General features: G+C 34.1%; 2 protein-coding genes across 3 annotated transcripts in view; one reads left to right on the top strand and one right to left on the bottom strand.

Annotated features, from left to right (window-relative positions):
* The window catches only part of LOC149801393 (peptidyl-glycine alpha-amidating monooxygenase B-like), a 106,530-nt gene extending 84,890 nt beyond the window's left edge, over nt 1-21,640 (bottom strand). Inside the window, exons 1-3 of the mRNA XM_089956798.1 lie at nt 21,550-21,640; nt 9,437-9,850; nt 3,017-3,068 (exon numbers count right to left, since the gene is read on the bottom strand). Coding sequence (XP_089812924.1) covers nt 3,017-3,068; nt 9,437-9,592 — 208 coding nt within the window. The 5' untranslated portion in view covers nt 9,593-9,850; nt 21,550-21,640. The remainder of the gene's footprint in view (nt 1-3,016; nt 3,069-9,436; nt 9,851-21,549) is intronic.
* Nucleotides 21,641-22,966: 1,326 nt separating this feature from the next.
* LOC149801394 (uncharacterized) overlaps nt 22,967-24,865 on the top strand; it is a 64,200-nt gene continuing 62,301 nt past the window's right edge. For both annotated transcript variants that reach the window (XM_089955470.1, XM_089955471.1), the window contains exon 1: nt 22,967-23,435. In XM_089955470.1, coding sequence (XP_089811596.1) covers nt 23,090-23,435 — 346 coding nt within the window. In that variant the 5' untranslated portion in view covers nt 22,967-23,089. The remainder of the gene's footprint in view (nt 23,436-24,865) is intronic.

A 24,865-nucleotide genomic window follows, 5' to 3' on the forward strand; every position in this document is an offset into this window, starting at 1 on the left:
TTGAATGAAAATAAATCAACACAGAATCTTTCCTGCATTTGAGTCAGGTCTATTTCTTGTATCACCAGCATACTTTCACATTCAATAAAAATAACTATCTGCTATTTACTTTCACAGCAAAGTCTGAGTTTTATGATGGATCGCTCCTGAAATATAGTTACGCCTCATAGAAAAGACAAACGTTTCTCCAAGTCTTACGTTTAATCAAATTTTTACATCAAGGTGCTTTACACTAGTGCCAGACAGTATTCTGCAGTCACAATACTCATTGCCAATGGGTTCAATTCAAACAAAATGTTCTGAGCAGCAACCTGAATCAACCAAACAAAGTTAGCATCTAATGACATGTAATTATAGGTTACTGCATTTGTATGGGTAAATATGAACAAATTTTTTCGGATGTAAATACTGCACGACCTTGGGAGTGCAGTATATTCATCCGACTAAATGAATTCATATTTTCCCATACAAATGCAGTAACCTTTTTATTATACGCACATTTTTTTAATTCTACCTAATGATTAATTATATTAGCAAAATACACAACAAGAAACAAAATAACTGAATGTATGCCATATTCCAAACTAAATACACAAGCGCAGATTCATCATTACACAACAACATTATTACTGCACACATAACTCCACCCAGATAAATTTGAACTTAGAAATGCGCTCAACCTAACTTTCGAAAGAAAATGGTGCGTCTAGTTAAAATTGAAATTTGGAGTCATATTGTGAATGAATGTGTATTGCAACAACTTTTCCATTTGATCTGGAATGAATAGATTTTGGTATTTAATTTGATTCTACGAAATGTCGTGATTATGGACTTGATTTATATGTGACAATTCCACATGAAATACATCAGACTGAAGAAGCGAGGGAGAAGCGTGTTGACATCTGCAAATGTGTTTCTGTTTCTGTCAATGAATGTCTGAAATCATAATGTGGGGAAAAATATGAAGTCTTTCAATTGCAATTATCAAAAAGATGCTATGGAATTTAATGCTTAATTTATTTTGAGTGCAGTAAGGAGGATGTAATTGCACTTGTATTCGAAATTATAGGACAATTTCGAAATGTGTAATCAAGACTGAGAACTTATGACATGGCTAATGTAATTCAGATTTGCATAACTAACTAAGAAAGCATATTTTGAGGAAATTCGGGATGTAAAACTGTAAGTAGTGCAACCAGTCTATCTAAACCATCAATATGTGTCAAAAAATACTCATCCACAAAATGCACATCACAAATAAAGGGCTTAATTACAACCTGGAGTATAACAGGTGTGAAGGCATTCAAAATCTGTGCTGAAATTATAGACAAACCTACATATATATTTTGTTCTGAGTTGGCAAAAAGAAAGAGACTAATATAATGTTCAAATACACCAAGGCCATCAAGACAAATTCATATATCAAATCAAACAAATGTTTTCCCTGACATCAAACAAAACATGTAGTTTGTGTTTATTACATATCCCCTCTTTTATGCTTTCCAATTACTTTATTAATACTTAGTGAATGAATTTCAAAACAAATTCAGTTTAATAAAAGTTTGATTCTGCGCATTCTATAAAATTAGCAGTAGCAGTTAAAGATTTTAAAGTATCAGAGTGACTGGGTGTGCTTCCCCAACAAGGGTCAAGGAGGCAACAAAAAGAAGCTGGTTGCTCCTAAGATTGAGGTGATTAAATTACCAAGCTAACAGAGCTTATAGAATACACTTGATTTGCTGCAGCTAAGAATATGGATGTGAAAGCACTTACATAGTTCCAATCTCTGTGTGAGATATGGAAATATGAACATTAAATACAAGATGAAGCATACAAATTTAAATGGGTATGTAATAAATTATGACATTTGTACTACATGAATGTTAAATTAATATCCGAGTATCAATAATCTGTTTGTGCCGTTATTACCATATAGTGTAGTGTGTAAATAAATAGATGATATTTGCTTGAAACGAGTGAATAACAGATATATTTCATCGAGTGGATGAAAATACTAAAGTTTTTCACCCACAAGATGAAATGTATCCGTTATTCACTCATTTCAAGCAAATATTCTTTTTATTTTATGCTCACATACGTTGGCTACCTAAAGTTTGTGACACAATGAATTAGCAGATTTCTTACGGTAATGTCAGCTGTTTACTGTACATGTTCTGCTGTGCTATGTGTACTGGCGCACAAAATTAGTTCCACATCAGCTTGATAAAGTTAACTGATATTTCCAGAATAACAAACTACAAGTTTCAAGGATAACAAACTGGGATTATTAATAAGAAAACAACCATAAAGAAAAAGTAGTTCACTGACAGAAAATCAAAGGGAGGTAAGTATGTTCTGACCCCAAAAGTTAGTTCCTGTAGTGAAAAAATATTATTTATTCACTACAGTGAAATATCAATATTATTTTAATTAGAAAATCAAGTAATTTACTGCTTAGCATAAAATAAATAGTCAAATTAAAGTATAAATATTCTAAGCATAATACAATATTAGTTTTCCTTATTGTTGTTGTTATAGGGTTTAACGCCATTTTTCAGCACAAGATAGGCTATACATGGCGGCCAGTATAATTGGTGAAGGAAGAACCCTGGAAAACCCCGGGAAGAACCACCGACCCACGATAAGCTACTGGCAGGCTTTCTCATGTACCAACGTTAGCCGAGGCTGAGACTCGAACTCACGCAGACAGAGGTGAGATGGCAGTGATCCATAACGGTGAGCGCTTTAGACCACTCGGCCACTCGGGGCCCCAGTTTTCCTTAAAGAACTCTCTTAGGCAATTTGATCTTAAAAGACTAACTCTCTCATTCTGATCCAATATTTACAACGTTCATAAAAAAATAATGAAATCTTTAAAGTCACTTTTCTTGTTTTCTCTTATGGATACATTGTTCCCTCTGCAGGTAGTTTTCTTCTGAAGAGATTGAAGCATCTAAATGCATGACTAGGCAACAGGTTTTAAATCATATTAAAAATGGATTCTATCTTTTCATACCTATGTAATTTTCATCTTCAACAGGGTAGGACGTGCAGAAGTAGGCATCATCCTGAAATAAGGAAGCAATGAAATGTAGTATGTCACATCACAAGTTTTAAAGTTCTGATTACTAGGATTTATTTTAGAACAATATACATTTCCCATTGCCTCCCAAATACTATATTGGGCAATGGCTATTATGCCTCTTCTCTATAGGTACAACCATGGCAGATACAGTTTGTGACACAATGTCATGGTTTAAAACGCAGACATTGAAAAATTAATTGAAGAGTACCAAAAGTGTAAAGATTAAACACTGTGATGTACTAAATATAATACCATCTTCTCAAAATTGGGAACTGTTATCCTATAGTGTTTTCTGGTAGGGAGAGAAAGTAATAATCTATTGATTTTAATCCTAACACGAAGGCCAAGGCCTGCATGTAGAACTCAGCATCAATTTCTCTAAAATGTGTGACTTTGATCTCGTGGTCCAAATGTTGAGAATTCATGTTTAGCTTCAAAATGATTTATACAATGTATAAACAACATCCATCAGGGTGTTTAGGAAATATGAGGAAACAGAACACTTACCAAAACATTAATGCAAATTTTTCTACAACTTTAACCTTGACCCCAAGGTCAAAAGTGCAAGTGCTGATGTAACAGAATTATTTATTAATTCAAATCTTCTGTTACCATTTGTCAATGGAATTTTGTATGGTGTTCAATGTGTTCAGGGTCTTTACACTTGGATGCCTCAATTTTCCAATTCCTGGAACCTGAAGCACATTTTCAACTAAATATATGATTATAGGCTGTAGCTCTATCTTAACCATGAAAAAATGAGCAATGTGTTACTTACAGTCTTCTAGCTCATCTGTTGTAAATGAGTCAGAATCACAGAGTACTGTGTGAAATGAGTCCGAGTAGGAACAAGCTAACAAATGGTTTCAGGATTTCTTTCATAAGACGGATTAATAAACAGTGTTCTGAGCAACCTGGGTTACAATGTCCAATTAATCCATGTACTTTGTCATCATGTGATAGTCACATGAGAAATCCACAAACACTCAAATAACATGACAAAAACAACAATTTTTAATGACTGAAGTCGAATCTGACAGGTTCCTAAACATTGATGAAACAGCTGGTTATCCACACATGAAGCCAGTAATTCAAAATGGTGACAGCGGTTAGGGTTGTGTTATTCTACATCATACACGTACAAGTTGTCAAACACAGAATTTGATCCAGAAATATTTGTACAGATTGCTGAATGGTATGTTCAAATAATCACAACCCAGGAGCCACAAGAAATACTGGAAACTTAAAAATGATAGATACATGTGCAGTAGTATACTGTGTGGATTGTTGTTGTGGGTTTAATTCCATTTTTCGGTACAAGATAGGCTAATTTTTAATTGTTGAGATCAGACCCCACACAACCCATCAATATTAATATAGGTTTGGAGGTTAATTTTATAACAATAATATATCTGGTCATAAGCTAATGCAACAACTTACCCAATGCCAGAGAAATGTCAAACATAGGTCAGTAACCTTTTGTTCGATGGGTATGGTGCTAAGAGAGATCAGCCATCAAGTCTGCTGATTATAGCCAAATCAGAGCATGAGAGACAAACTAATAAAAAGAAAACCTACAATAAACCTGACAGTGAGCTGAAATATGGATTAGTGATCAGCTTTTGTAATGAGCTTATAGTACTCATCAAACTGTATCTCATCAAGTTTCATGATTCTATAAGAGATATACAGTAATACTAACTGTATGGAAAAATGGGAACCAGTCTGGAAATGGGTGAACGTAGAATAGACTATACAGTATATGGATTTGCCTGGCCAGGATTGGTTGATAATGTAAGTCCTTTTTTTGGAAAAAGAATCTTTTCAGAGCTTATCCTAGTTATGCAAGTCCAGTCCTTTAACAGTCTTGAGTTTTGAACAATTATTACTGAAATTAGCACCTGACTCTTTGGTGTGGAATTGAAAGCACATGCTTCAAACACATGATGGTCAAGAAAATGCCACGGCTTATATCCTTTTCTCTACAATGAAGCTGTCATCCAGGTTTCATCTATACTGATAAATATATGTATGATCATGAGCACTCAGAAATTAAGTTTTTGAACTTTTAATATCGTGGTATTTGCATAGATTTACTATAGGAACTGAATTAGCATTGCTGAGTCCATTGTATACAAGGTTGCAACAAACCAATTTGTATGTATGATATATTAGTGTGCAAATTACCTGGGCTAAATGGAAAACTTTACCAGCAATGGTCAAATAATATACCTACAAATTTAATTCCCTCCTCAGGGTCTTTGTGCTATAAAATAAAAGACTCTGAACTGTTTCCTAGGATCTACGAAAAAGAATTTTAAGATGCAGTGCGGCTATTTATCTGTAAATGCCTGTTTAAGTGAGGATGCCAATAAAACTGGGTATAATACAACAGTTCTCTATTAATGTATGTAGAGGTGAGCAAAAAGTGTGCATGTAGTATCCTTTATATTTATGTCAGTCAAATGAACAAACCATATACAGTAGTGAAATCTTTCTATCATACAACGAGGGATGAAGGAAGGAGATGAAGAGCAGAGAGGTGATGACCAAATGGAACCGAACACATTTTCCTTCAACTAGTGGTGAACCTGTAATCACACAGCATGAACTTGCAAAGCATACCAAGTGTCTATCAAACATCAGAAGCCATAAGATGACATACTTGGAAATTTTAGTGGTCCTTTGCAATTTTTGTTTTCAAGCTCCATTAATCTCATCACAAAGAGTAGAAATCTATTCAGCAGGGAATTGCTGAAGATGACAAGTGAAGGTTTCAGTTAAAGCAAATTAAAGTGTGATTATAGAGGCAGAAGGTTATTTTTAATAGCATACCTACACTTGCCTGACAGAACAGCCATCAGTTATTGTCTGGTTCAATGTTAAGCCAGCCATTAAATTCTAATCAATCTTTGTACATATCACCTGGCATTAAAATTTGCTGATAAAGAGACCTGACAATCAATTTCTCCTTCATACAGTTCATAATTAAAAAGTCTTGGATGAATGACTGACAGTAATTATACAACTAATAAAATTTTCCATATTTTGCCTCCATGTACACACTTTTACAGGTAGATATTATACTTTTAACCAACTCAAGTTTACAGCAAGCCAAACTAGTCATATGTAATGATGGCAATTTATGTAGAAACTGGGAATCTCACAGTGAAACAAGAGATTACGCTGTGAATTAAACTGCATCTGCCAAGTGTCTGAAGCATAAATATATGGTACATACTTGTAATTAAAAAAAATGTCTGTCATTTTCAAGTACTGCATAAAGATTTTGATAGTCACCAGAATAAGACAAAAAACTGACAAATTTCACATCAATTCTGAATTTGTCATTTCCAATATAACTATTTCATTCACAACTTGAAGGGCTATGTGTTCACACTTCTAGCCACCAAAATCTCCAATGGGAATTGACTGACACAGGCAGTGCTTTTTGTGCTCTGACAGAAAGCCTTCCCTTGGTAACTAAGATTTTTAAATATTTTTTTTACTGAATCCACAAATTTCAAATAAGATGTTGGAGGTAACAATGATTCACTAATTATCATACAAAATAAACTGTTGTCAGGACTTATGCGCCAATCTGTGCCAACATCAAATTTTATCATTCAACAGGATAACTTATAATAACCTAATGCAGTCATTAGAGATGTGTGAGCTAATTCAATTACACAACAAAAACCTTTCTTGACTTGCCTCATGGCATATGACCATATGACATAAAAAGACAAATGATTACTTTATTACAGTTAAATGTACCTTTTGTTTCAATCTGAAGGTAACTGTGTTGAAAAGACCATGGGAAGATCCATAAACGTATTGTTAAAAAGAAGTATTAATTTACCGTCTTGGTTACACAACACTTTTAACGTTTGGCTTCATCATGCTAAGGTAATGGTAGCTAAGTGCCCTTCCTAAGGACACAACAAATCAGACGACCATGGTGACCTGGGTAGGTACTGAACCCACAAGTCTTAGATTACAAATCCAATGTTCTACCAATTAAGCTACAACAGGTTCCTTCAAATAAAAGAATACGATACAGTATGAAAACAAGTCCAGAAGGATGGACAGGATGAAAGAAATTCCTGAACAAAAAGAACTTGCTATTATCATTTTATTCTATAACTGGGTGATTATTTTATAAAACAAAAATTTGTCCCCAAAAATTTAAACATTTTATCAAACCTGAAAATGCTGCCAAATATATGTTGTGAAGACTATTCTTCCAAAATTCCAAGTTTACAATGTACAAAATAAAAATTCCAAATTCAATAGCCCAATATGTCAGAAAATCCCTGAAAATTATTTCTTGTTTAAATCCTTATCTGGAGATCTAAATCATTATTTTTCATTTTAGCAAGTTACTGATCACGATTTAGGCTAATATACCATTAAATAAAACCATTTAAGCAGCAAAGCATCACTGGCTTGCACTTCTTGTTAAAGGCATTTTTGTTTCTACTATGCAGCTGGTCTAATCACTATAGGTCTATGCAGTTTGTTAGGAATAATAACTAGAACAGACAACACAGACCCTGATCTGTCAATGCATTAAACTATGGCAGATCTGTATCTTTGTTGCTTGCAATTTGAATTGACTCTTAAATGAGTACATACAACAGATCATTATCTTTCAGAATATATCACTAACATAATGCTGTTGGACTTTGGGTTATAAATCTTAGTATGTCATCTCCATGGATGAGTACATGAGTACATTGACTGGATCCTATCTTCATCTCTTGTCACACCTTGAAAACCAGACTGTACAATGTGTCTTGGATGCATTTCACTATAACACCACTGTTACATTATGATACCTGACACATACTTCCTTGTACCAGTGTCAGTCCTGTGCTCCAACACTACATTAAAGAATTCCTGACTCGTTCTTCATATGTATTTTAATAAATCATCAGATTTAGCACTAAAGCTACTGTACAGAAAAATCACAGCAAATGCAGTGTCAATTGTGTCTGATGCAGTTATCAAAGCATAGCCTTCTCCAGGTGAAGCTCTTATCATACCGGAGGACTTAACCCACTGTGAGGAGTATGATCAGGGCCATCATATTCCAATTACAATATCAATTTTTTATGTCCATTCAAAGAGTAATCTAAAACAGTTTCAACCTAGTATTTTCATGCTTCTGGTCAACTTTTGTTTCAATTTAATGACTGTCTCCAGTTATGTTTCAACTGATGAGATTTCAGCCAAAAATTCAGATATGACGCTTGAAAATGTAAACAAAATTCCATTCAAAAGTATATTAATAACTGTGGATGTTCAAAAGATTATAGTTAGTAAAGAAAAATATATTTATTTCATATTGTAAAAGTAGGGTAGCACAGGCTTATACCACGATATCACCCATTATTAATAGCACATAACACATTTCTGTCTTGTGCAAAAATAAATCCAAATAACAGATTTGCTATACCAAATTTAAAAAATTAATATTTCCAAAAAGTTCAATGGGTATTTCTTTTATTTCTATTCTACTTGCCTCAAAGGTTTAGTAAAATGCTAGTTTTAAATATTCAAAATGTTTACCACACTCACTTTGCCCTATTTTCCCCTACTTCTCCATATTTTGGTGGGGGAGAGAAATCCTATACCACACTATACATTAAATGAGCTAAATGAATTTTCACAAATACTTCCTTTGAAATATGAATAATATGAACAAATGCAAAGATATGATTCAACTTTACAGTAAGCTCATTTCAAAGTAATTTTCCATAAACACAACTGTTATTTAAAAGTTGCGGTTCAAAGCTTCTATGAAAGTGTTATTTTAGTTTCAACCTAGACAAAGGCTGGAGCTTGTTTGCCTAAAATATTCCATTACTACATACTTTTGATCCGGGCCACATTAAGGGTCGGGGGTGGGAATGTGCCCTAAGCCCACTTAGTCATTGGGTACCCTTGGTTGCAATGGAAAAAAATTATGTGTTTAAATAAACCAGATATACATTCAACCAATTACTAGATCTATCACCGTTTGATACCATACAGTTAGTAGGCCACTGCTGGCCCTTACTGTTTGAATGACAGAACCGGGCCCTTATAACTGTATGTGCTGGCCATGCAGGAAAGACAAAATCTTAAGTGCCCCAGGCCCCCCAACGCCCTAATCGGGCCCTGCTTTTGTGAAATGTAGGCAAGTACCTAAAATAGATTACACTAATGAAATCTGAGCACTAGATACAAATGGACTTTGAACATTGTATACCACTAAAATTGTTTGGAAGTAATGGACATTATTAATTCTGATAATAAAGCAGGTTACTTAGTCTTACTGCCATATTTGAACAGAATGATAACTACCTTTTTTGGCTTTACTCCTCGCATTGTAAGATCCATTTTGTGCGTATCCGTCGGAAACTCTGATGTATCCACTTTATTTACTCCGTCCATGCCATGACCCTGGCATAACATAATAAAAATGGACAAACAAGCAGCAATCTTCAAACTAAGAGCCATTTTCTTGCTGAAACTGAAACAGTTTGTATATTCCTTTGACTACCCCTCAAAGTCCATTACAAAATCACAGCTTATCTCCTCGTCTAGGTAACTTTTAAAAGTCTTGATCAGTTCAGAGCTTCTCCACTTGGTTATCAATTAGCACTGTCACATCTGCATAGTGAGCACCAGTTAAAATGTTACTAGGCTTACAGAGACTTCTAACTGGAAATCCTCATAGCCTGAACAATGTAGAAAGCAACACCTCAAGGACTTTGTCTGAAAGTAAAAAAGGAATTATTAACTGAATTCATTTCAGGTATTAAATCAGCTGATTAGATATTAAGCCCATACATGGTTGAGAGAGAGAGAGAGAGAGAGAGAGGCAGACAGACAGAGAGAGACAGAGAGAGAGAGAGAGAGATTTTTTTTTATTCAGATGTCCTATACCCAAGATATTATTTGGAAGAGACAAAAGGAGAAAAATGATCATGGTCCAAATAATGTTTTACAGTTCTTGGTGTGTTTTCAGTTTTGTAATGATGGTTTTTAAAACAATGATTTAGAAAACTGCATTTGATGTTGTTGGAATAGAACATGTGATGTAACATTTTAAAATGGAATTATTTTTATCACACACACACATACACACCTGTTCACTGATGTATTAATCCTTTATTTATACAAGGCCTGACCGACTGTCCTCTGAGACAATTATTATAAATTTAAGTCTGTCTGCATCCCTGTTCAGCAAATAAATGCAATGTTTAAAACATTTTGTTTAAAGTGTAAATATGAAACTGTGCACACAATTGCTCTGCATATATTTACTTGTCCTATAATGAAAGAATACAAATAATAAGGAAATAAATTGTTCTTTTGTATTTACATAATGAAGTTCTTTGTTATATGTACTGAAATGTATACTGCATTATGTCATTTGCAGCTTTTGTTTAGGGGATTAGCATTAAGCCACACTAATCAGATTTTCATTAGCCACACTAATCAGATTTTCACCAAGCCAAAGTAATCAGATTTTCACTAAGCCAAACTAATCTGAAGATTTTCACCAAGCCACACTAATCAGCAGACAGGAAAATAAAGTTACCATAATAGAATCAAGATTTGATATACAATAGGTCAGTGCTAAAGTTTTGAACAGAAGTAGTCTAAAAGTAGTAAGATATATTAATTTAACTAACATGGAAAATAAGACATATAGTAATTTTATTATCTTGTATTGCTAATGCAGCTAAAAAATATTAATTAACAACCAAAATCATCAGTCAAAGGGTTGTAACTCTGAAGTTTAATTCAGGAATATAATGCTTGTACTTCAAGTTTACGCTGAAACTTAAATCAGTCTCAACAAACAAGCCAAACATTACCTACTTGCCTACCCTAAAAATTTTTTTACCAACCTGCCTCCCCATACTTTGTTTTTCAATGTAACCAGAACCATGCAGTTTTCTTATTTGGCCTTAGAATAAACAATTGAAAAATGAAGGCAATTTGAGGTAACTATTGTTTGTGATGTTAAAACTACAATAATTATCAATGTCTTTACCTTGCCTTTCTTTAAATTTGTGTGCAGCTAGATTGAATCAAGATAGAGACAAAAAATTTTTTGCTATATTAATTAATTTAATTCACTTCATTCAATTTCAGATCAAGAAAGTTTCCAAGACACAGGAAATAGAAGCAAAAGACCAAATACCATTCACTTTTCTTCCATTTCATCTTTAAGCAACACTGCAAGCTACATTCACTGCTTTCTTAAACAAACTTCAATAAATAAATCCAAAACAGGTTTATGATCAAAATCCTTAAATTTTGGACCTGGTGTACCTTGGGTCACCATTACAATTTTTTCCATTGTTGCAACACTATGAGCATAAAGCTAATAAGGTTCCATTGTTTTCTCTTTTCTTCAGCCTATGTGTACTTTTCTATTCCATGATTCACTACACATATCTTTTGAACTTTTTGGTGTTCTCTTTCTTTACCAAAACTAGATGCATACACTAATTTGTGTCAGCAAGTTTCATGAGAATCATGCTAATCTACAGCCTTGCACTTTGTACCAAATAAATGATGTGTGTGTGTGTGTGTGATTTGGATTTTTAATGTAGCTTTAACAATTTTTCAGTCATATCGCTTCGATGTCTGCAGTGTGGCAGTTTATAGTGATGTCCAGCACTGGGGCATCGTGCCGCAGACATGTAGCATGATGTCCCACCCAGTCACATTATCCTGACACCAGGCTGACCAGTCCTAACACTAACCTCTTAATGCTGAGCACCAAGCGAGGCTGCTGTTAGTACCATTTTTGTAAGTCTTTGGTATGACTCGGCCCAGGATCGAAACCCATGACCTCCCGCATCCGAGGCGGATGCTCTAACCAATAAATGATGTACAGTTGCTACTAGGTAAGTATACATGATAAATCACTCAAAAATGAATATGAACACGACATCAAAAATCAGCTGCTTTTAAAATGATTTATGATTATTGGTAACACAGGAGTTCATATGCCTCAAACAAAACTAGTCAAAAAATGTTGGCACTATCTTTCTAAATATGGTATAAAATAAAATTCAACTGTTCCAGAGATTGTGTATGGATTTATATTTAAATGGATTCAAACTGCATTTAGTAAAATTTGTCAAAGAAACATGTCAAATAACAAGAAATGTGTTTGTTTGTGACTTGTATTTTTAACATAGCTTTAACAATTTGTCAGTCATATTGCTACGATGTCTGTAGTGAGGCAGATTGTAGTGTCTAGCAATGGGCCATCATGCCGCAGACATCCTAACACTAGGCCAACCTGTCCTAACACTAATCTCTTAATGCTGAGCGTCTAGCGAGGCAGCTGTTAGCACCATTTTTATAAGTCTTTGGTAGGACTTGGCCAGGGTTCGATGCAGCGACCTCCTGCATCTGAGGTGGACGCTCTAAAAACTAGGCCACCAGAGTGGTAACAAGAATTGTTATTAGCTTTTTGGTCAAAATGAACATCTGAAAGTGACAATCGATTAACAGGAGTCTTCATTGTAGATCAGTGTAACTTTGCCAGGGCAGAGAAAATTCATGCAATTCTTATGTTTATTAGCCGGTTACTTCTGTTTTGGTGCAACACAGAGAAGTCCATGACGGCTTGATGAATACTTGTAGAAATCAGGAGTAAAACAACTATAGATTATGGTTAAGTACGTTCTAAGACAGGAATAGTAGTTCTTGATCAACGGTCAGGTTGTGCTTGGTTCATTGTACAAGGGAATGCTTGGAAGTATTTACATTGTCTATTATATTGTATAATAAACAGGGTCCTGTGTAAGAGTGGATCATAGGAGCAATCAGAGGAACATTTGTGACTTGGTATGAAACGACTTTTCATCCTTCAGGCAGGGGTGTAGAAATTTTGTCAAAATCAAGTTGTTCATTGGCAAGTAAATTAAAAATTTTACTTCTCTGTATGAAAGACACATCTGTCCATATTTTCATAGTTGAAAAGAATGGTGGAAGACAGCGGTTAATATATTTACTTTTATAAAGCTGAACCATTTAAATGCATGCAGTATGGATCCATGACATGTAAAATATAATGGATATTTCAACTTGTCTAATTTTGGACTTTCATGGTCAGGCAAGAATGCATTCTTGGTCTGTAACTACTGAATCAGTACTGGTATCCGAAATGAATATTAAATATTTTATTCTTGACATTTTTCAGTAAGACATCATATATACCGTTATGAAATCTATGCATGCAGTTCTACTGATGTGATCAATTCCAAGTTCAACTCCACTTTTGATTTGAACTTCACAAATAAATTCAATGTCTGAAAAAGATTTTCTCTGCTCTGCTACGGCATATACTCTTGTAAAAATCACCCAAAACATCTTTCTTCTCTTATTTGGTCTTTTTTGTTATCAAATTTTAACTGACATGTATTGTATGCTTTGTACTCTTTCTCATAGTTCAGATTCTAATATAGATTTTGTCAGCTTCGCTATGGCATATGCTGTGTTAAAAAGTTTCTTGTAACGCTTGTAACATATCCTGCAAACAATCAACTAGTTTTGTCTGCAGATGAGGGGTATCTCCTATATATATTACAAGATGCGATTGTTCAATCTTTGGGTTTGTTTAGCCAAGGAAACTTCTGCAACCAAAAATCTTTAAACATCCATTTTCTTCTTTTTATGTATTCCCTGTCATAGTCAAGTTTAGTTTTAGCATGTTTTGTTGACTTTGCATTCAACTTTTCACCATTTGGCCCTAGCTTTATAAGAAAACATCCATCCAGATGTTTTCCTGGGAAAATTCATTGTAGTTGCACATAATGGTTTCATGTAGTCATGTAGTCCAGCAAGTGGTTCAAAATAACAGATTCCTTAGGGAAGCCATATCCTTCAGCCAAAGAAACTCAGTCTGATGTAACCATCAAATTATGTCACCTAAACCAGTACTATCTACTTTCATTCCAGATCGATAAATTTCAGCATATACTGAAGTAAACATACAACATACCAGTATGGTACTTGCTGGCAGTTATCACTGGTGCTTGTGTAAACACTGCTCAGACAAAACTGGAACTATTGCCCTTTTCAAGTTACAGGCCACAGTTTACTTGTCCACGGACAAGTAACCTTGCAAACGTTGCTCATCTGTAAGAACAAATTTCTGACTTGGATAATACCAATAATGGATTTCTGCATGACTGCCTTGAGGGTACTGATTTTTTTTTTATCAACGGTTAGCTTCTGTCAGCTACAGGTAAAACCCATTGTAATGTGATTCGTTATAACGAGATTCTGCTATGGCAGCATGGCTCCCATCTTTTTTAATTTAAGGTGACCTCTCTTCTTAACATTCTAAATACATGCTCTCAGAAAAGCCGATTATTAGTATCCCTAGCAGATTTTTAATCCTGGCACTACGTTTAATGTTGCCTTAACTTCACCGTGCACCGTTTTTGCCATGTTGGCATGTATACAATTCAAAACTGAAGTATATTTGATGTTTGATGAAACCCAACAAACATAACAAACGATATATGATGAAGTTAATTAAAACTAATGACAATGAAATTTCAATGTACATTTTCTATGGGGAAGTTTTTCAAAAAATTTAATAATAATAACAATAATAATGAGGACTTTGTAAAGCACCTAATCTTTAGAAGCTCTAAGTGCTTTACAACATTAGACAACACCTATAAGATAAAACACATATAATGATATGATTACAAAAACAAACACCATGAAATTAGAAAACATTAAAAAACATGATGAGAATATTTAAGGTAGGAAACATTATTAGGTCTTTAAGATTGTTCTTGCAGTCGAAATAAGTGAGTTTTTTGAGAGCCCTCTTGAATGTGATCACTGTGTCTTTGTGTCAAAGTTCAGTGGGCAATTCATTCCACGTTGCAGGGCCCTGGTATGCAAAAGAACGCTGTCCATATGACTTTGTTTTCTTAGTGGGAATAATGAGTACATGATTGTCAGAAGAGGAGCGTAAGTATCTTGCTGGTGTATACACATGGGTGAGGTCGGATAGGTATGTTGGACTAGAGTCCGACAGTGAAACATAGCACAGAGAACAAAGTTTGTGTTTGATTCTGAATCGAATGGATAGCCAATGTAAGGTACAGAACAGGGGGGAGGTGTGCTCTTATTGTGGTACTCTAAGTATGATCCGAGCAGCTGTGTTTTGAACTTTTTGAAGTTTCTGGAGTAGATATTGAGATGAACCAGACAGAATTGAGTTACAATAGTCCAGTCTTGAAAGTACTAACGAACACACAAGTGTTTTAGTGGCATCAACTGAAAGATATTTGCGAACTGAGTTGATGCGTCTCAGCTCAAGATATGCAGCCTTACATATGTTCATGACATGTTGGTGCAATGTGAGAGTACTGTCCAGAGTAACACCTAGGTTTCGTACTGATTGTGTGAATTTAATGTTGGCGTTGCTGATATTTATTGTTTGAGGTAAAGGATGTGAATGAGAAAGTCTCTGTGTTGTGATCAGAATGGCCTCAGTTTTATCATCATTCATCTGCAGCTTGTCACACGTCATCCATGATTTCACATCAGAAATGCACCTCTCTACACCTTGGATGGTAGCATCAACTTCAGTTGGGTGGCTAGATTTGTATATTTGGATGTCATCAGCATACATTGGTGAGACACTGGATGATGATCTATGACACTTGTGAGCGACTGAGTGTACAGAATGAAGAGAACAGGTCCAAGAACAGACCCCTGTGATCCCACTTATATTGTGATGTTATTCTTTGGACCCCAAGCATCGCGTTATAACAAGTTTTACCTGTATGTTTGAAATGAAAAATTTTGTTCACATTCTATAACCCTGATGCTTTTCATTTTTAACTGGATAACCTTTTTTAACAAAAATAAATCTTTTAAATTTCATATACACTGTAAAAATTAAGACAAGACAAAAACATTACTTACTGTCTACTTCTAAAAATAAGCTCTTTTTGTACTTCATGAAACATCTTTAAAAATGTGATTTTGAAAAAATTCTTGTCCCAATGCAGCACTACTATTAGCACCTAAACTTCATGGATGGAGAAGTAAAACATTCTTACATGTAACAATGGAGCAGCTGGGTGTTTCACCTGGCCCCCTTTGGGCATATTGTCAAAAGGTCAGAAGATATGGTATACATATTCAAAAAACAATTCAAGTAGTCTTGTTATTGAAACCAGCATTGCTGAATTTCACATGTACAATATTTTATATTTTTTCTTTTGGAATGTCCGGCATATTAATTCATCTAACCATTACTTCATGTTCAGCTTCTGTTCTTCTTTGCAAACATAAACAGATCTTAGTACATAATGGTGTGCACTGAATGGCTCTCAACAGAATTTCAGGATGAGGAGTCCTGGACTCTTCACTCATGGAAACTGGGAGTCCCCAACCTATATCTTTGAGACAAAGAAAAATTAAAAGCATGTGCTCATTACTGAACTGTTGTTAACATTAATTTACACCGGCTTAAGGTTTTCCTTCTTTTTTTAAGGTTCATTTGCATCATAAGTCCATTTCTCAAAAACTAAAAACAGATTCTGTCAACTCATTTATATAAGTCAAAGTACTTTTCTTCACTTGTTAAGAAATTTCTACTGATGTTTTAGTGCCTCATAGAAAACATGCAAACTTAAATAGCAGCTATTATTACTGCCTATCAATCATTTGACAATACTGTCCAAATCAGAGAAAGCTTTAATTATAATGATGATTTATATTCCCGTCATTACCAATTTAATTTAAACACTGTTACAACAAAATAGGACATTGTTTATTTGTAAATAAAGTGCAGATGCTTACAATACATACACACCAGAGTATGGTTTCTTTGAAGTAGGTCCAAATGGCATTCTGAAGGACAATCCTTTTCACAAGATAATTATAATGATAAGGTTAACCTGTTAATTAATCACTCTGGCTTCTGTTTACTTAAGTCTAGCATTAGCTATTCTGCAGATTGGCCATGGCTATATCGACACTCTTGCACTAATTTATGTGTAATTAATATACTTACTGCGCAGTCTTTATCATGGCAGAATGAAAATATGATACTAGTAAATGGGCACATTTTCATGTTCTGTTGACATACATTTGAATTTATTGCAATGCGATGGTAGTCGTGGTATGCCAAAGTAATTTCAAGTAGGTTCATGTTGGGGATATATTTCTTGAATCAAACGAACCGTTGCTTACAGTTCCAAATGGCATAATATATTTTTATTCTTTTCATTAAATAATAATATTTCAACTTAACCTGATTTCGGCATTCCTGGCTTTCATCGCTTTCCAGCCAACTGAAATGTAGGCCAATGAAACTTGAAAACAGGTCCATTTCTTTTGTGAGAATTTGAATTTATTAGAGAAAAGACATCAGAGTAAGTAAAGTCTGACTAAAACATTCGGACTTTACAATATTATTCTTTAACAAAAAGAATAAAAATATATTATGCCTAAAGAAACTGTAAGCAACGGTTCATTTCGTTCAAGAAATATATCATTCTGCCATGATAAAGACTGCACAGTAAGTATATTAATTATGCATAAATTAATGGAAGAGTGTCGATATAGGCTGCCAAGTGTGTGAGATGTTCCTGAAACTTTGATTACTCATTCCGATGTCAACGATATTGGAACACGCTATACAAGGCCATTATTTGGACAGTAAGACAGAGCACTAAAACAAAAACATGTGCTACGCCTTACACTGTAGGACTATTTCTTCTGATGCCACCACTCCAGTGGCCTAGTGGTTAGAGCATCCATCTCAGATGTGGGAGGTCACGGGTTTGAACCCTGGCCCAGTCATACCAAAGACTTATAAAAATGGTACATACAGCTGCCTCGCTAGGCACTCAGCATTAAAAGGTTAGTGTTTGGTCTAGCTGGCCTGGTGTCAGGATAATGTGACTGGTTGGGACATCATACTACATGTCCACATGCTCAGTGCCAGAAATCACTACAAACTGCCACACTACAGATATCGTAGTGATATGACTGAAAAATTGTTAACGCTGTGATAAAAATCCAAATCACACACACTCTTTTCCGATGTAATTTTATGCCGTAACTGACTCTGCACTGTAAAAATTCAGATTCCGAAACCAGGCTGCTCCATATGGGTTTCAGTACTCCGTCCAAGAAGCTGGGGTACTAAACGTAGTATTGGGCGGGGCAAGCATTTTTAAAATCAAGTGTGCAAAAATCATTTATGAAGTGAGGGTGGGATATTAATATTAATAATTTAGCCCTAGTGAAGTTTACTCAATTCGGGTGACAAAACTGACATGACAAAACTGACAGTGACTTGATTATTTTTAACATATTGTGCCTCAAACGATATGTTGTAGAGTGGCTACTATAGCTACCTCAATGTCATAATAAAGTTCAGTTTTGTTAGATCTGGCTTAGGAAATGACAAACCTTCGCACAGCAAATTAAAACAACATAGTACTTTGAAATTTAGAGCTGTTTACTTCGCTCGTCCGACTAGTTTTCTAATAACCGGAAGTTCCGTTTACCCAAAGTTCCAAACAAGTGACTGGTTTGTGATTAATTTTGCTGAGCAATCGGAATATCTTGGGCCTTTTCTGTGAAGCGAAATAAGAATTAGCTGCATATTTGTTCATCTGGAACTCTATACAACAGCGGAAGAAGGCAAAATCATAATAATAACAGTCTTTTCTGTTGCAACAAGTAGTGCACTCCGTAGGAGGCAAATAATAGTTTTAAAAAATCATATTAAATTTACGTGTATTCCTGCAACAGTAATACAGTTGGCGTTTTTTTTTCGAGTTGACAAAAATGACCTACCGAGTAAATGTTCTTGTATCGGAATTATATAGTGGTCTACTGTTCAATGGGGAGCGTTCATTTCATTTTGCTCTATGGATTGAAGAATCTTTAATGATTATCCAGTCTTACAAACGTGTTTTTATATACAAGTTCTGTATATTAACTGGCGCACACATATAAACTAGTGTCAGTAAGGTAAATCTACTCTAGATAGGCTCACGCATCACCAATAACCCACTATAAATTAATTAATTATTACCGGTCGAGTCATGGATGACCTCAGATCTGCTCGAGTTGTTCCCATAAAAAGAGTTTGAAGGGGGAGAAAAAAAAGAAAAAAAAACGAAAAAAAAAGAAAAGAAAAAAAAAACAACCAAGAAACAAAGCAAAACAAAAAAGACGGGAAATTATTGTCCAGTGTTTATATTAAGTATTATTTAAAAAGCATTGGAATGAGTGTTGGTTGATTAGTGTAAACCTTCTATGGGGGGGGGGGGGCTGGAAGTTAGTGTCTCTCTTATTATTCTTGAATGATTGTCTTAAAAAAAATTGTTCATATGGCAAATGGATTAGACTGTATATTAGTCACTGGATTAGAGATAACTATTTTCCAGTATCCATATTAAGCATCGCTTCAAATGTATTGGAAGGGGCATTGTATGGCCATTTAGAATCTTCAGTAGTCCAAAAATCTACTATCTTATCGTGAGAAAACAAAACGAGCTGGTAAGTCATTGACTTACTGATATTGCATTTGTTCTCCCTTTTTAACAGAAATGAATTAGTTTTTAGCAAAATTTACCAAAACCATACAGTTTAAATATTACATTTAATGGTTCACACATGAAAAAGATCGGTGTTTTGATAAAACTTTTAACTGGAGAACTGAAGTCGATTGCACAAATGTCACATTCAAGATGTAAGTTTCTTATCAGAGTGGGAAACTATTTTAATAGTAATACAAAAAGGTTATTTGCAAGTGTCCTTATTCAACAGTTTTTTTTTTGGCAAGTGTCGTTATCTAAAAGTTGTTTTGATTAAGTACGTTCATCCTGGTATTTAGGTCTATCACAGAAACTCAAATAAAGATCACAAAACATTCAAAACAAAAAAAAGACAAGGCTGATATTTTAATTTGGGTTTTATCTCCACTGAAGCTTCTTTTTAGAACCAAACATTACATCTCAAGAACACAGTTATTTTGTTTTCAAAAATCAACTCCGAATTTCATTTTGAATTCCTCGAAAATGAAATAAATTATTTTTCGGGCAACCGACAGCGGACAAAGTGAATGCGGTTGTGTAAAAATTGATAATTTTAAAGGGCTTTTATCTGACATTAAGACAATTGTTACCGCAGAGCATAAGGCAATGACACAAAAAATACTGTTCCAAGGAATCTTCGAACAAAATGATGCGGTCATTCTCATGTTAGATTACCATGTAACAGACTACGCTTTACGCAATATATATATATATATATATATATATATATATATATATATATATATATATATATATATATATATATATATATATATATATATATATATATATATATGTGTGTGTGTGTGTGTGTGTGTGTGTGTGTTGTTACGAGTCTATGCCCTTAAAATAAGTAAAAGAAAAGAGTGAAGACAACTAGCTTTGTAAAATTTAACAAATAATTTATTTCCCTAGAATACAAAGTGAAAAATGAAAAAAGAGAACTTACAGTATTGCGAATTAAATCTAAATATAATCCAAGAATTAAAAACACAAGTCCTAGTAATAAAACGTCCTGAATGAAACTCGGTTCAAGTCCCGAAGAGATCCATAATTGAAGGCGATGACGTGTCTCTTACTGCCTGCGAAGTGCTGATGTGTCAACAGTCTCTTGTTGAATCACAGAAATATTATTCCAGGTTTGAATTCAGTATAAATTCCAATGAATGTCTTTATCCAAAAGGTTTTCAGAGCACTTTTGTATTTCCATAGAAAATAAACACTTGAATTCAACAATTTAAAGAAAATAAATTTTAGCCCAAACTGGTAACAACGTAATACAACTTAAAATGCTAGATGTTAAAGCACGACTGGTAAAATCCTCACAGTCACAAGATAATATAGATCTCTGCATGACCCCAGGTCACAACTTAGCATTTTCTAAATACAACCATTAGCTAATGGAAAATAACCTTCTAGAATGACCTAATGAACGTTGTTTGCTTACAACACAATAGCCTATAAAATTCACTTTGGAACCCCGAAACCATGATCCAAATCAACACGTTTACCTGAATAATAATTCGGTTAATAAGCTTATACACAAAGAGAATAATGAAGCTATTATTAGTTGTTTAAATAATTGAAATTAACAAGATTAAAACAAGTCAAACAGGCCAAGCAGAAATGAAGTCAAAGCTGGACAAGGTCATATATATATATATATATATATATATATATATATATATATATATATATATATATATATATATATATATATATATATATATATATATATACATACATACAATTATGCAATATACATACAAATATAGTCAGTAGTCACCATTACTAACTATATAATCAGGTTACACAAAATAGTCACCCCTACTAAATATATAATTAGATTACCTCATTTGAAAGAGTGTCCAATGTGTATGCCAGCGGTCTGGGTTTAAACTGACGAGCAATCGTTTATTTGTTTTCTTTCACTAGCTTATTAGTCTGTTAGAAGAAAGTTGAGTTGTTCTTTCTGCTAAATACACAAAACACTCCTGATTTTTCTACATAATCTTTAGACAAACGTTTACAGATATACATAAAATATAGTTGCAATATGACAGCTTTGATATATGATAATACATTATATGTAGCTTTATAACAGATTCACTGGCTATCCCGTTGTCAGGCAGTAGAGCTATAAATACATCTGATACATACGTCAGCTTATTCCGTACATTTGCCCAGCCCAAACTAGACACGGGGATTCAGGCTGAGCTTTTGTTTGGAAAAGAGGCCAGTTAAACTTCTAGGACATCAGATAAAACATGCTAGTGCAGTTATTTATCGTTCAGTCTTTATCAACATATTTTCTCTGTTTGAACTTTGTGTTAAAATTTTGGAGGAAAAAAGGGGGGTATTTTCATTGCACATTATCTGTACTATATCATGCAATAGCATCAATCTACTGACTACGCCACAACCTGTACTATATCATAAAACGGTATATATATCTACTGACTACGCCATTACCTGTACTATTTCATACAATGGTATCATTCTACTGACTACGCCATTACCCGTGCTATATCATATACTGGTATATGTTGACTACGCCATAACCTGTACTATATCACAAAATGGTATCTATCTACTGACTACGCCATAACCTGTACAATTTCATACAATGATATTAATCTACTGACTACGCCAAAACCTGTGCTATATGATAAAATGATATCAATCTACTGACTACGCCATAACCTGTGCTATATGATAAAATGGTATCTATCTACTGACTACACCATTACCTGTACTATATGATATACTGGTATATGTTGACTATGCCATAACCTGTACTATATCATAAAATAGTGTCTATCTACTGACTACGCCATTACATTACAGTTTCATACAATTGTATCAATCTACTGACTACGCCATAGCCTGTACTATTTCATATACTGGTATATGTTGACTACGCCATGACCTGTACTATATCATATACTGGTATATGTCGACTACGCCATAACCTGTACTATATCATAAAATAGAGTAAATATATACTGACTACGCCACAACCTGTACAATTTCATACAATGGTATCAATCTACTGACTACGCCATAACCGGTACTATATCATAAAATATTATATATCTACTGACTACGCCATAACCTGTACTATATCATAAAATGGATTCGTGTACTAACAACCCCTAAATAGAATGAATAAATGTTTGGAAAAGGACTTGAGAAAGATGAAATCAATATTAGAACCAGACGCGAATGGTTACAGTGGAAACTCATCTGAATGTAAGTGCTCTTTGTTTTTGCTTACACAACAAAATACCAAAACTGGGTTCTTAATGTGTTTTAAAACAGAATTTCACTACAAGCATATAGATTTTCTGAGGTGTTGGTTACTGTTAACGGAAACAACAATCTCTGTAGAATGTCATGTGTAAGATTTCTATTGCATAACGTTTATTGTGCACTGATTAAATTCAAGACACTATATTCAGTAGAATCATTGATAGCGGCTGACATGATATTCCGTTTGGACCATTTCAACCTTGCAATGAAACCAAACGTTTTCAACCATATACAATGGTCTCTCCCTTGTCATGCGCTTGATTGGTTATTTCCTGTGTCGAAAGATTTGAAAATTGGAATGGAGAGTGTGAAGAGCACAGTTATAGGCACCTGGTCGTTTTCTAGACAACCGGTGGCAGAGGCTGGAAAATTACTCACCAATCACACGGCTTCAGCCATTGATGCAGTAGAGAAAGGACTGAACGGTTCGTACGGAAGTTTAGTATATTGTACATAGAGCACACTTTGTTGCAAGAGGCGACTGTTCCATAGTTTGCTTCTACCGGGCTGTTGAATCGATCACTAACATTATTAGTGTAAAATATAAGGTTTAGAACAATTTGAAAGTTTTAAAAGTTAGTTTACTCAAACAGTGTCATCCTTTACACGACAAGAGAAAATGTATTAAATATAAATTTTATGAAATAATAACACATAAACTAAAACATTTTGTGCATGTTTTAGTTATGTAACATCATTTGTTGGTCAGTCATCTGTTTCATGTTTTGCATGATGTATCTAATCTAATACCACTTTTCGTGTTTGTTTATTTTTAAAACTAGAAAAGAATGGAAAAACTGTATTAGTGAAAAACAACAATAATAAATAACAATAAAAAACAGACAGGGGGAAATTAACTTCCAGACCCAGTAAACACCAAATTTTCATGGCTATATATTTCCAATTTAAAAAAGAAAAAATGAATACTCCTCTCAGTTTCATTCCCAGATGAAAACATAAACAAAACCTCGTATTATTTATGGTGTCTTGTTTGAAATAATAATAATAATAATAATAATAATAATAATAATAATAAATTTATATAGAATACTGACATAACCTAGTGACAGATGTATCGCTTTGTTAAATATAGTGCAAATAATAAATAAATATTTTTATTTTCACATTTAATTATGATAATACGTGACTTATTTAAGCGGAGATGGTTTCGATTCTGTAGGCAAGTGGTGTACGATTGATCATGAGATTATTGTTTTCCAATCACACTTCCGTGTTTTGATAGGATAACAGTTGGCAATTACATACAACTAAACTCGTATGACGAATTTAATTGAAAACTTATGACTAAACAATCGACGAATGTTGCACTTCTTTAACTTATTAATATCAAATGTATACAAAGTTATAATTTTGTTTAAAATGCTGGCCCAGAGTGGAAAATAGGGACAACTCAAATACATCGACCTTGACAGCTGTACGAGGTGTGTGTGAATGTGTGTGTGTGTGTGTGTGTAAAATAGATTTCAGGTGTATGAATATGTCCTTATCTTTGATTCTGAGTACATGAATAGGTCCATAATAAGAAATCTAAGATTTTGGTACGCTTACGTGGATATCTGATTCTTATCGAACACGGGTGGCATGGGCGTGGAGGAAGATTATGGACTCTGCATCTGCGTGGGTTTAGAAAGGTTTACATAATAATTAACGATATCTAGTAATAAAATAAAATATACTATAAAACTGATATAATAATGTACATGAATGCTGTCTGTGTTAAATGATGAACTGACTTAAGATAGCTCTATACCTCAAAATTATTCTGAAATAATCTGTAAATCCTGAATTTGTTTGTCTATTCAGATACGCTTTCCATAAAATCACATACGTGCAA

Source organism: Sinohyriopsis cumingii, chromosome 4 (genome assembly GCF_028554795.1).
Source record: "Sinohyriopsis cumingii isolate HCF-2022 chromosome 4, ASM2855479v2, whole genome shotgun sequence".
Lineage (NCBI taxonomy): Eukaryota > Metazoa > Mollusca > Bivalvia > Unionida > Unionidae > Sinohyriopsis > Sinohyriopsis cumingii.